Raw genomic sequence first — 15,227 nt, 5'->3', positions numbered from 1 at the left:
ATATATATATATGAGTATCTTTATTTTTTTTCACTTAATTTACTTCTTTGGAGCTTTAAATTATTACTGATTCAATTACATAATTCAGTTACTCACATAAATAATACCCTAAATACAAAAATGCTTATTTTCTTTTGTTCTTTAAACTTTTGAATAAGTATTCGGCTATGCTCGTAATTTGAAACCTGGCACTAAGAATTAGTATTTCTGGTAATACTTTGAACTACTCTTTGACCCCACCATGCTTCCAAATTAAATGGCTGAAAATCTAAAATATAACGATTAACTTCAACTGATAAACTGATAACTACTGCATTTATGAATTCATTTTTCCTACCTTTAAGCTCAGGATTGGGCTCCCGTTCTTGATAATATGTAACAGACGCTCCATTCCGATAATTTTGGGTATCTCCATGTGATTGATTATGACACATATCCAATTCTTTAGATACAGAACTCCATGCTATAAAGTGATAGCTTCTAAATATTATGCACTAAAATGAATGTGTTATTAAGCAGTACTTACATTCATAAATATATTCAATGAGACCAAAATGTTGAGCAGATGACTCACATTGATGTTGAATAGAATTCACTGAAGGCCGTTTTGCGGTAATTGTTACTGATTGTGATTTTCCACTATAAAAAATAAGATTTTATAGTTGTCTTTACATAAATATTATAATATTATACAGATACTTAAGGTCAGTTTTTCAAGCTGGTATTTTTTTTAACCGGGATTCAATTATTATTGTGTGTACATCGTATACAGTACAAATATTTTAATATACTGGCAATAATAATTCAAACCTGGATTTTTAAAAACTCGGATTGAAAAACCTCGATTATGTTGTGTATCAATACCAATTAAAAAAAAATGCCATTTGGCAACCGAAATGGAAATAAATTTCTCATCATTTATTTATTAATTTTCAAGCTTTCCGACAAAAGTTAATTAAAAATTAAATTTTTTTAATCATTTTTTGTTAATTTCAATGCCATCAAAATATATAAAGAAATCATCTAAAGGGCAAGTTGAGTGATGAAAATGGAAGCTAATGAAAAAAGCTTTGGAATTCCTTGAATGATAATGCACCATAAGTTTTGGTTTCAAGTTATTTATAGATAAGTTGGGAAAGTTCAAGCGCCTATACCTTCTAGACCAATCGATCAATTTGGCTTATTTCTGAACTTGATTTAGCTATTGAACCAAAAATTATGTGTGCCAAGTTTTATTCCGATCCCTTCAGAATTGTGGGCGCTATCATGACCACATGGCTTAATATTTATGTACTTTTTATGTATTTTTAATATAGTTTTTTCATGGGAGGCATTTTATATTTCTGGATTATAGAAAAAATTATCCAAAGAAAGCAAAAATATTAAACATTATTGTCACAATATAATATAGGACATACTATATTACCATCAATATAGTCACTTGTTACGCTATCGGATGACAGAGGAGTAGCCGTGCACAGAGTCGTTCTCACGTTCGGAATGTATCAGATCGAAATTATTCGTTACCAGGGACACCTCAAAAGGCTGGACATGATCTAGCGGCGAGCACTGAACTCGAGGAAGCAGCGGCAGGAGTAGTTCGGTACTCGCCGCTAAATAGCATCCAGCTTTTTGAGGTGTCCCTGGTAACGAATAATTTCGAACTGATATATTCCGAACGTGAGAACGACTCTGTGCCCGGCTACTTATTTGTCATCCGACAGAGTAAAATGACTATATTGATGGTAATATAGTATGTCCTATATTATATTGTGACAATAATGTTCAATATTTTTGTTTTCTTTGGATGATTTTTTTTAGAATCCAGAAACATAAAATATTTTTTAGGTAATAAAAAGAAGTGATTTTTGTATTCAATATATGCTCTTAAATATTTAAAAAATAATAAATTTCGGTAACATTTTTTATTTTTTTTAGTATTCATTTACTCTGGATACCCTCTGGTTTGAATATATTTTCACTCTGGTGTCACTCTGTATACACTCTGATTCCACTCTGGAAACATTCTAGAAACACTTTGGATTTACTCTGGAAATATTCTAAGTTCACTCTCAAAAGGGCACAAAACCATTCTGGAAATACTCTGGAGCCGGTATGGTTGCATAATGTTACCAGAGTATTTCCAGAGTGTCTTTAAAACTACAAGGGTCATCTAAATGTCAACCTGCAATATTTGTTTTGATTGCCCACGGTTGCAATACGCCCGAGTAAATGAAATTATTATTTTTACGAAAAAATTATAAATTTTTATCGACCGCCGCACCACCGCTGCACCACTACCGCACCATACCGCCGAACCACCGCTGCACCACCGCTGCACCACCGCCGTTTCGCGGACTATTCCGCCGCACGCTAAAAATATATTCTGCCAGCACCGCCGCACCGCCGCTGCACGACCGCCGAACCACCGCCGCACCAATGCCGAAGCATAACCCCGATTTCACAGAAAATTGGCATTTATATGCCAAAATATCTGATGATTAATTAATTAATTTACCCGGTTTATGGTGAGAGAAATTTAATTGTCCGGTAAAAGTGAAATATATATGGCCATATACCCTGGTCACAGAAATTAAGGGATAGAAAAAAAATCCGAAATTTTTAGGTGATTTTCAACATGCTGTAACTCGGTGAAAAATGGTCGTATAAGAAAATTAAAAAAAAAAAACAAATTGTAACAGGGTAAAATAGATTCCAATGGCTATTTATTAAGATCTAAAATTGGATTTGTCCACGGTCGATAATGGGTCCTAATTATAACTCGGTTTATTAAATTGAGTGATTCGACATGTCACCGGGTGTCGCTAATCAGTGAGACCCGAACATCCGCCCCTCTCTTTTGCTAATTATTTTAGTAGGGATGAGTTTTCCGGGGGTGAATCGAAGAGTTATAAGGGAGTGCTGTGCCAAAAATAGAGAGAGTTCGTTGGACACCCAAAGAGAGTCAATCGGACGACCGAAGGCGATGGACGCCTAAGTGAAAGTTAGTGAACAACTAGAGTGATTGGACGCATCATCTACACCATTCTATACGAGGCAAGACGAGGACCTTAACAATCTGGAGCAAGAACAACCCGGACAATCGAGAACCAGAAGAGCCGATTCACCTGTAAGGAAAATTGGACGACAATTGGAGAAATAGCCGGACATCAGCTACGAGTCTCATCTGGTTGCTGCTGTAAAATTCATCAGGTAAAATTATAATTAATTAAGGCCGGAATTTATATTCCAATGGCAGAATTAATTATAATTAATTTAATTAATATCTTTCCGTTGGTCCTCGCGTATATAAATTGGAAGTTGTAGGCCGTTGGCCATTACAACCACGCGCCTCGTGTTTTTCAAAAGTTGTGTCACGCCGCTCTTATTCGCCATTGTGTCTATAACTCTGAATTTATTTTATCCGAGGCCTTTGGCTGGAATAAAATAATTTTCCCGCGTAAATAACTAACTAAATAAATTATTCGATCACGTCAATAAATTAATTGAGGCCGGAATTTATTCCAGTGGCTGAATTAATTCATAAATAAACTTTAATTTACTCGAATCCGTCAGTAAGATTCAAGACCGAGTAACGCCAACTTAATGGCCGAAATTCTAGTCAATTCATAACGTAATTCTAGTCACGATTTAATTATAAATTAATTTTAAGTTAATTAATTAAAATATCTAAATAAAATGAAGTCGTAAAAAAAGGACGCTAGAGTTGTGATATATTGTTATTGAGTAAAATGGAAAGAAACGGATTATTTTATTGTGAAGTAAATTAATGTATAAAATTACTGGTAAAATTAGTAGTGGAAAATTATAAGGAAAAATTAATTAATTAATACTTAATCTAAACAACAAATTAATTAATTAATACGTGTAAAATCAGTGAGTTAATTGAAATTAAGGAAGTGATAAATTGTAATCGAAATGAGTTAATGCGGAAATTTTATATTGGAATTTTAGTTGAATTAGAGTCATGAAGTTTTGGGTGAAAAGATTGTGATGATATAAAAAGTACAAAAGAAAATAGAGTTTTAAGTAGAATCAAGTAATGTTAATTGAAAGAAATTGTGTTTGTGATGTAAGTCCGGTGGACAAAATTATAAGTTAGGTTTAAGGTATGTCCGGTGGACACTAATTAAGAAAATGCGGGTTAACGTCCTGTGGACGGTTTTTTTAAGTAGAAATTGAGGAAAATAAGGTTTAACGTCCGGTGGACGGTTTTTTAATCAAAGTGTATTAGGGTTAAAGGTTTAACGTCCGGTGGACGGTTTTTTAAAGAGAGTGTGTGTGTGTGTTACGTCCGGAAGACGCTTAAAATACGTGTGTGTGGGAGTGTGGAAACGTCCAGGGGACGCATTTAGTTTGTCATAAGTTTAGTTTGTCATAAGCATAGTTTGTCATAAGATTATTAATTGTCATTAAGGAAAAATAAATAATAAGCAAGGTGCTTAAGGTTATTAAAATTAAAAGTAAAGTTTAAATAAATTTATTTCAGCCTGTTCATCATTCCTCTCCTCTCTCACAAAATTATAAAATTTACGAACGACCCTGAGCATCTAATAAAATTACATTAACATCCGGTTCTGGAAGGCCGAGTCCATCTTCCAGTGGCGCCCTAATATTCGACTATAATACTTAGGTGCGACCAGACTTGGCAAGCTAAACACTCTGTCATAAAATTGTAGCCTTAAGTTTCTAGTTTTCAGATCTGGACCTCAAAATTTTTTATCATGTACGGTTCCGGAGTAATCATAAGAAAACCAACGAAATAAAAATTTTCAAAATTTTTGCTGGTCTTTCAATATCTCTATGGGCGACAATAAATTTTTTTGAATAATGCGACCATATGACTTTTCTAGGAAATTTTATAACCTTTAATTTAGTGGCCTGAAAAAGTCTCTACGACGACTTGGCGCCGAGTTATCATTGATCAAAGCAAAAAAGTCCATTTTGGCTTTGATAATCAATAACTCTGGATATATTGGTCGCACAGAGAATGGAAGCAGGGTTTTGAAAACTGGAATACATTCTCTATAAGGTGAAATTAGTGGCATTTGATAGAAAAATTTTTTTTAAAGCGATATTGCTTAGTAAAAAACAGGTCAAAATTCACAAATTTAAGGATATTCAGAAATCTTGCTATAACTTTGGATAGAACGGATGAATAAAGGATATCTTCGTCTTTTTTTCAACCTCAAAGTGTTCTAAAAAAACCCTGGAAATTTCAAATCGCTGCGATTTTTCTTTCTTAGTGCCCCGAAGCTTTAAATTTATCGATTTTGTCAAAGATCATCATAAAAGGTAGTTTCTCGGTTTTTGTTCATTTTTTCGATTTGGAAATGTTTTTTTTACCAATAATCTTCATTTCTTCGATCAAAAAGATCGATTATCGAAAAAAATTGAAAAAAAAAAAATTTTGAAAAAAATTTTTTTTTTTTTTTCAAATTTTTTTTTTCAAAAATTTTTTTTTTTCAAAATTTTTTTTTTTGTTGTATCTGCAATGATTTATCATTGTCAAGAAAAATTCCAAAAATTCATAATCTGTCATTGTGTCCATTCTTTGTATATATTCACAAAATTCGCAGGAAAGTGGACAATAGGATGTCAATCAAAATAATAATTGTTAATTAATTGCGACGTTTCGGTCATATATTTGACCTTCATCAGGCATCTAAATTTTTATTTATAAACATATGTTAAAAATTAAAACAGCCAATAAGATATTTACTTGTAAAAACATATTTACCTCGACACGTAGTACATAATAAACATCATATATAATAGACATTTGATCTTATTAATATCTAAATTATATTACAAATTAATATATTTGGTAAAATAATTAATTTTGGAATATAAAAGTAACAAATGAAACATGTGACTTCGAATAATACCCATTGCACACTAACTATGAACTTAATGTTCAAACAATTTATAACTTTCAAAAAACGGATGTCACTACATACAAATTTAAATATTGTCTAATATAGGTGTCGCTACAAACAATTACAAAATAAATACATTCAAATCGTAATAAATTAAATAAATAAATTACTTAATTACCGATTTAAATTTGTATGTAGCGACATCCGTTTTTTGAAAGTTATAAATTGTTTGAACATTAAGTTCATAGTTAGTGTGCAATGGGTATTATTCGAAGTCACATGTTTCATTTGTTACTTTTATATTCCAAAATTAATTATTTTACCAAATATATTAATTTGTAATATAATTTAGATATTAATAAGATCAAATGTCTATTATATATGATGTTTATTATGTACTACGTGTTGAGGTAAATATGTTTTTACAAGTAAATATCTTATTGGCTGTTTTAATTTTTAACATGTGTTTATAAATAAAAATTTAGATGCCTGATGAAGGTCAAATATATGACCGAAACGTCGCAATTAATTAACAATTAGTATTTTGATTGACATCCTATTGTCCACTTTCCCGCGAATTTTGTGAATATTCCAAAAATTTTTTTTACCGCTGTAACTGCATCTGCTTTAAATGTCAACTTAACAAACATACGCTTTGGGTAACTCTAATGCCGGCGGTAAAAAAAATTTTAGGAATTTTTTTTGACAATGATAAATCATTGCGAATACAACAAAAAAAAAATTTTTTCAAAATTTTTTTTTTTTAAATTTTTTTCGATAATCGATCTTTTTAAATGAAGAAATGAAGATTATCGGTAAAAAAAAACATTTTCAAATCGAAAAAATGAACAAAAACCGAGAAACTACCATTTATGGTGATTTTTGACAAAATCGATAAATTTAAAGCTTCGAGACACTAAGAAAGAAAAATCGCAGTGATTTGAAATTTCCAGGGTTTTTTCAGGACACTTTGAGGTTGAAAAAAAGACGAAGATATCCTTTGTTCATCCGTTCTATCCAAAGTTATAGCAAGATTTCCGAATATCCTTAAATTTGTGAATTTTGACCCGTTTTTTACTAAACAATATCGCTTTAAAAAAAATTTTTCCATCAAATGCCACTAATTTTGCCTTATAGAGAATGTATTCCAGTTTTCAAAACCCTGCTTCCATTCTCTGTACGACCAATACATCCGGAGTTATTGATTATCAAAGCCAAAATGGACTTTTTTGCTTTGATCAATGATAACTCGGCGCCAAATCATCGTAGAGACTTTTTCAAGCCACCAAATTAAAGGTTATAAAATTTTCTAGAAAAATCATATGGTCGCATTATTCAAAAAAATTTATTGTCGCCCATAGAGATATTGAAATACCAGCAAAAATTTTGAAAATTTTTTTTTCGTTGGTTTTCTCATGATTACTCCGGAACCGTACATGATAAAAAATTTTGAGGTCCAGATCTGAAAACTAGAAACTTGAGGCTACAATTTGCTTTTTTTAATTTTCTTGTACGACCATTTTTCACCGAGTTACAGCATGTTGAAAATCACCTAAAAATTTCGGATTTTTTTTCTATCCCTTAATTTCTGTGACCAGTGTATTAAAATTTTCAATATATACATAGCCATGTGTAGAAATTTCAACTAAATTAAAAAAAAAGACTTACTCAATTTCAGTAGTTTTTTTTTTTCTTTGATGATGCGGAAACCAATCAGATTTGTGATGAAATTAATTTCTAACCGAGTAGAAATTTTTAATTTAGAGAAAAAACGCTATAAATATCAACTAAACACACACGATTTAGAAGGATTCGAACCCGGGACCTTACGGACGAAAGACCGACGCTTTAACGACTGGGCTACGCTACTGACAGTGACTACTAAGTTTACTTGTGCTATATGAGATTGAAAAGAATATACCACTTTTATATCACTAATCAAAAATAATTTACAACAAAATATCACAGCTATGGTGCGGCGGTGGTGCAGCGGTGGTGCGGCGGTATGGTGCGGTAGTGGTGCAGCGGTGGTGCGGCTGTCGATAAAAATTTATAATTTTTTCGTAAAAATAATAATTTCATTTTTACTCGAGTTTTCACGGCGGTGGCGCGGCGGTGGTGCAGCGAATAGATAAATCTTTAGTCGTCACGGCGGTGGTGCGGCAGTAGTGCAGCGAATAGATAAATTCTTTAATTGTCACGGCGGTGGTACGGCGGTGGTGCGGCATTTATAAAATAATCGGAATTGTCACGGCTGTAGTGCAGCGGTGGTGCGGCGCTTAAAAAGCCGTGCAGCGGTGTTGCGGCGGTAGTGCGGCGGAATTCTGTTTTTACTCGGGCGGTTATTGTATTAATATTTTTTTTATTGCATCCATTTTTTAATATGTGAATTAATTATCTATGAAATAATTATTGACGGATTAACGTACACAAATCTTGACTCACTTACACAGATTCTTAGTATTTATTGTAATAACTTTTGATATAGGTTAAACAGAAAGAAATAAACACACACACACACACACACACACACACACACACACACACACACACACACACACACACACACACACACACACACACACACACACACACACACACACACACACACACAAACACACACACACACACACATACACACACTAGTATAGATAAAACATTTGTGTGACCAATGTTTACGCCTCCGTTGTAGGTTGCAGGATTTCTAGTTAGTAACGAGGTGGAATGCTCCTACATTACAATTTAAATATAATTTTGACTCGCGCCAAAAGATCCGCCCTCCTTCTTCAACAACTGTCAACAACTGAAGAAAATATAGTCACTGAAGCGCCAGGGTCGCTACGGTCGAGTCCCGACATTTGGTTTTAGGGGTTAGCCAACCTGAGTGGAGAGGTACGAGGGCCAGAGACGACGAGCTATCGGTCTCTCGGCTCGCAGAAACCGCCGTGGATGGACGTGCCTTACTACGACTACCACCAACATCTTGGTTTCCACTACAATTTCTATCTACTACTACTACTACTACACGTGCTGCTAGTCATAATCAAAATGAGCCAAGAGCATATAAGCCCACGGCTCGTGGAAGCTTATTCTTTTATTAAGTTAATTAAGTTATTTAAACGGGTATTTATATAATATTTATTGTGGATTGGACCTGGTTGATTTGGAAAGGATTGGAATGGTTTGGTGGACTTGGAAGGAAGGACTGGTTATGGTTTTGGTCTTGGAGGAAAAGGATCGGTGGAAGGAAGGACTGGTTAAGGTTAGAGATTGTTGGAGTAAGTGAACTGATTTTGGTTATTGTCGGGTTAACTATTTATTTGTTAAATAATATTTTATTAATTGAGGAGTCGTTATTTAATTAAATTAGTCGAGTCAGTCTTGTTAATTCAGTCGAGTCAGTGTCATCAGTCATTTTGGTTATTGTTCATCTTTCATCAATTATCTGTAAAGCGGCTTCGTCTAAATAAATGCCATTGTTTTTATATTTAAATTTGACATATAAAATTAATTTATCACAACCTTCCTGATAAGTTAGGTATACGAATTCTCTCTCCTAATTTTAATACTGTGTGGTCCAGTACGGGGCTTATCCTCGTCCTGAGGTACTGAGACATTCAGACAGGTTCGCAAAACACCTGAAGTTTTGCACATGAGTGGGACACTTATTATATTGAGACCACAATCTAAATTAATATAAAAAGTGCACCTATTACAAGTTTTTACTCGAGATCATTGGCCAGTTACTGGTTTGAAATCGAGTTAAAGCTTGATTATTTCTACTAGGGGTAAAGTCATATAAGAGTATGATTTAAAGCTATTTTTATTAGCTACAAGATGCAGGTAACGAAATTAACATGCAACGTATGATTCAAGAAATATTAAGAGTTAAAACCGTAAAAATAGTTATTCTAAAATTTTCAGTCATAAATCTGTTTGAAAAAATTCTGGAAATGGTAAGTTAAATAACAAAAATTAAAGCTTATTTTATGAGCTTTGAGATAAATTTAACAGAAATAAGCTATCGTTTATCACTCGAAAGTTATTTTGAGAGAAATGGACCAAAACCGATTTTTTTTTTTATTAAAAAAACTTCAAGCACCCACAACTTTTGAACTAACCAACCGATTTGGTTCATCTTCAAACTTAAGCTATATTTTTACTCAATATGAAAGTATGTTCATTCGAATTCGTTTGGAATTGTAGACACTATCATGTCCACGAACCGCGTTATATCCTATATATATATATATATATATATATATGTATATATATATATATATATATATATATATATATATATATATATATATATATATATATATATTAGGGTCATTCATTTACGCAAGTTTTTTTTTTTAAGTGCTCAAGCAAAATCTCAATCTACATCTAAAAAAAAAATTTCTCACCAAATATGACCTCTTAATTCTGATGCTAAGTACTTACTATTTCAATTTGATTTTTTCACATTTAAAATGCATGTAAAAAAAATTTTTTTCTTTTCAAATTTCGAATCCTGACCCTGCACTGAGAAAAGAATTTATCAAATATTAATAAAATGTATCAATATTTGATAAACGATTACTTAGATTGTTCCCAAGTCGGTCATTATCAAATATTAATACAGTTTATTAAATATTAATAAACAGTTTATCAATTATTGATCGGTGGTTTATCAAATATTAATAAATACAGACTGATCTATAGTTTACGTTTCTACATATCTTATATACTATCGTGATATGTAAGCAGTTTGTTTAGTTAATATAGGTTAGGTCGAATTTAGCAAGCCCCAATTTTTTATTCATTTTTCTATAACACTTTATTTTATTTTTTTTTTATTATTTCAACAAGCATAAAAACAATTTGTTAGTTGTAACGCATGTATAAGGCAATATGTTAGGTTAGAGGGTACAACGCCACCACACTCATTAATACTATATACAAATCTCACATATCAATAGTTGATAAAAGTTTATTAAATATTAATAAATTTCTACTAAATATTGATCAGCGACCTATCAAATGTTAATATCAATTTATTAATATTTAGTCGATGGAAAGATCGATATTTGATATGTGTAAGATAGTATTTAATAAATGCAGTTGAATATTTGATAAATCAATTTATCAAATATTAGTAAATTTTTCTCTCAGTGTGTGGAAAAGCTCTCATAAATTCTGATAAGATATTGAATATTTTTTATAAGAATCTATGAGCATCGAAAATATCTATGAGATTAAAAAAAATTCTCATATGAATTTTTATGAGAATCTATGAGTCAAAGCTTTTAATGTTTTCCTATCATGATTTCCGTGCTAGATTTTTGAAAGAATGATATAACAGGGTATTTCTCAACCTTGCCAAGTTTGGCCCCTTTATTAATTGATCTTAATAAGGGCGCCACTGGAAGATAAGACTCGGCCTTCCAGAACCGGAGATGTTAATATTATAAATCAGGGTCGTTGAAAAGTATAAGAGTGAGGAGATAGAGGGATTAAATTAATTTTTAGACACGATTTAAATCAATATAATTTTAGATTTTATTCACCAATTAACATTCCGCCCACCGGGCTTTTATTTTTGCTTATAACTATTCTTAACACTATTGTCCACCGGACTTTTATTCTTAACACTAACTAAATAAAATTTTGTCCACCGGACTTTTATAAATTTCACGAACGAGTCCCCTGGACTTTTATAACGAAATGGCCACCGGCCTGATCCCCTGGATCTTAATAAAATTAGTCCCCTGGACTTTATACGAAAATGGCCACCGGCCTGATCCCCTGGATCTTAATTAAATTAAAATTTAGTCCCCTGGACTTTCACGAATATGGCCACCGGCCTGATCCCCTGGATCAAATTATTTAAAACAATTTGGCAACTTGCCAGATCCCCTGGATCTATTATTTTAAAACGTTCCCACAGGAAACTTAATTTTTTTCTCACACACACACACGTTTTACATTCGAGTCCCCAAGACTGTATTACACACACACACGCGTTTACAATGTATTATTTTCCCGATTACTTCACGCACACTTTTAACTAATCTCAATTTTATTTAATTGTCCACTGGACTAAATTTATATCCGAAATTTTTACTTTATACATTTATTGACGCTACAATTTTATTTCTTTTACATTTAATTAACGACACTTTTATCAACACGACAATTTTATATACTTTCAGTTTTCCGAGTATCGGGTTATTGAGTGAAAAATTTACTGACACCGAAAACTGTTACACACGACTGACGCTATCTCTCTCTAAATTAATTTTTAGTCTTCACGTTAATACCCAAATTTTATATCAAGAACTGACTCCATTTATTTTAATTTTAATTTATTATAGTTTTATCGTTATCACTATTTTCACAGCACTTTTACTTTTCTTTCAACTTTCAATATTTTAAATTTTATATTTTATATTTTTCTTATTAAATAAATTGATTAATTTACTATTTATAATTTGTTAATGACTAGATTTATTATTTATAATTTCGGGTCCTCCTGCCGAGAAATTATCAGACGGACCACGTGTAAATTTAATTTGAATTCTGGCCTTCTTGCCGAGAATTTTCCACGAATTATTTAATTATTAATTAATTAATTAATTAATTGTGGCAACCGGCCGACAATTTATTTACCTCTCCTTAAATTTTTCCAGCGATCGTGGCGTCCCTTTTTATAGCAGCCTTCCTGCCGATTTCCGTTGACTTGGTTCTTTCCTCCAACTTCTCTTGCTGTTCACGTGTGGTCACTCGTCCGTGTCTTCTGCCGGTCCGTCCGACTGTGTCCGTTTTCACTCTTGTCACTCACTTATCAAATCTAAGTTCGCGATCATTCGGCCCTTATCGGAAAATCCACCACTCCAACTTATTTCTTTATTGGCAAGGTGCGCGACGGAAACGACATCTGTCGAGCGCATTAAATCATCCTCAAAAAGCACAGAGAGAATACGGAAAGTTTTTGTAAACAAATAATTAAAATTTTTAAAGATTGCGAAATATATGTGTGATACCACATTTGAAAGGTGGAAAAATATAGAGTAGATTGTACTGAAAAAAATAAGTATAAAAAATTTTAATAAATACAAAATAAATATTATTTTGAACGACATAAGGTTAGCTTGTAATAATAATAATAACAACAATAATAGTCATAATAACAAATGAGTTAAAATAATTATAATTATAATTTTTTCAAAGTTAAAATTATTAATTTGCATTAAGTAAAGAAATTGAAGTGATTTAAATTATTCGTAATTTTAAATTTTAAAACTCAACAATTAAAAATACTTTGGGTTAAAAATTTGTAATTTAAAAAATTCCCCGTAATAATTTTTAGCCAAAGATGAATATCATGGATGGAAATGTATAAAACTTGCAATTACTATTTCTGTCAGTATTTTTGCAATTAACAACACAACAACTACTTGTCCTTATTTTTTAACATTGCTTTCATTTAACTATTCACAAGACAAGTGCGATTTAACGCGTATTTCGTCCACTGCAGGCGCTACAATCGATTCGATTGTCCCCACCCTATACTCCACACCCTGCCAATTGGGTCTTGGGGACGAGCCCCTTAAATTAGCGCGCCCGGCGACAAGTCGATAAAATAGTAACACATATGGGGTACTATGGGTAATTAATCAACCGCGGGAAATCAGGTTGATTTAAAGTTGTAATTTTAAATATTTACCCCGTTACAATGATCAAGATTTTTTAATTTATGAGACTTTGTGAATCGAATTCCGCCATCGATTATAAGATTGAATAAGTACTTTCACTTCTATAAGATTGTTACAGTTTATTCTAATGTATTTTCAATAAGAATTGATCAGGCGAATTCTGATGTTATAATACTTACTAAATTTCGTTAAGATTATTTTTTTATACGAAATTTTTAGAATTTATAAGTTTTAATAAGTTATCCTAGGAGATAATATCTTATTGAATATCATAAATATTTGTCATATTTTATGAGAAAATATTTAACATGTATTTCTTCGAAATTTTATGAGACTGAATCAGGAATCACATGGACAAATGCAGACCGTTTTCTCATAAAAATTTCTCATAAAAAAAGTGCCCATGTCGCGAAGTCAAAACTCATACGGGTGGGATAGTACGGACCGCTAAACTGAATTTTTTTCATAGGATTCTTGTTTTTAGGCTTCATTTTTTCTGTAGGTCTTGTTGTTGAGAGAAAAAACAAGGATTCTATGAAAAAATTCGGTTTAGCGGTCCGTACTACCCGTATCGGTTACGACTTCGCGACAACGGGCACTTTTATAGAGCATTTAAATATGAGAAAATCCCGGCTTTGGGCGAGATGATATCATAAAATGCCGCGGAGTTATAGAAGTTTAAAAAATAAAAACCCAAGTTTACGTGTATTTTAAATGGGAAATCTTCACCTGCTCTGAGAAAGTACTTAATATTAATTTTACGGGCTCAAACTCTCAGGGAATTTTTTTGGGGGTATTTTCAACAAAATTTCGGGGTGGAAGCGAATAAAAAAAAATAGTCGCTGAAAAAAACTATCTATAGAAATCAAATAAATTAGAATATAACCATCAAGAATGGTCTTTTTTCACATTATTACTCTCTAAACATGAATTAGTGCAAATAAGTGAATATTCACTCATTCCAAGTGCAAACCAAACCACTAATTTCAAAAAGTGGTTTGGTTGGCACTCAGAATCCTAAATCATCCTGTTACGCTTTGATTTTTCCAAGGCCTTTGACACAGTTGATCCTACACTACTAATACGCAAGCTCATAACAATTGGATTTTCGTCGTCTGCCACCTGCTGGATTATTTCCTATGTCTCTGGTCGAGAGCAAGCTGTAAAGCACGCTGGTGGTGAACTTACTGACTGGACTCGTACCAATATTGGTGTTCCACAAGGTTCAAGGTCAGGAATGCATATTTATACCGTCGCCCACCATATTTGACTGATCTGCTGCTTGCTCATGTTCCTGCCAGACCGCTGCGTAGCCAATATTCAGCATCTACTCTTGTTGTGCCCAATCATAGAACTGATGACTACAGAGCTGCTTTTTCCATTGCTGGACCTTATCTTTGGAACGATCTTCCTGACTCTCTAAGACTTATTCAGAGTACATCGGCATTCAAATCTGCTCTCCAAGACTAGCTTCTACAGCAGGAAACAGGTTGATAGCTTGTGATAAACTTGCTAAATCTAAATCTAAATTTGAAAATCGAATTCACTAAGTGATGTTCTTAACAAATTCTTTGTAAACTTATATTATATGCATACTGTATTAACTGCTATATATTTTTTGATAATT

General features: G+C 32.4%; 1 protein-coding gene across 1 annotated transcript in view; it reads right to left on the bottom strand.

Moving 5' to 3' along the window:
- LOC130665453 (MAPK regulated corepressor interacting protein 2-like) overlaps positions 1-15,227 on the bottom strand; it is an 84,850-nt gene continuing 69,623 nt past the window's right edge. The window contains exons 2-4 of the mRNA XM_057465852.1: positions 527-639; positions 338-463; positions 1-268 (exon numbers count right to left, since the gene is read on the bottom strand). Of these exons, the coding sequence (XP_057321835.1) occupies positions 192-268; positions 338-463; positions 527-639 (316 nt within the window). The 3' untranslated portion in view covers positions 1-191. The remainder of the gene's footprint in view (positions 269-337; positions 464-526; positions 640-15,227) is intronic.

Source organism: Microplitis mediator, chromosome 3 (assembly GCF_029852145.1).
Source record: "Microplitis mediator isolate UGA2020A chromosome 3, iyMicMedi2.1, whole genome shotgun sequence".
Taxonomy (NCBI): domain Eukaryota; kingdom Metazoa; phylum Arthropoda; class Insecta; order Hymenoptera; family Braconidae; genus Microplitis; species Microplitis mediator.
Note: the sequence above shows the minus strand (reverse complement) of the source record. Positions and strands in the feature narration are given on the sequence as shown.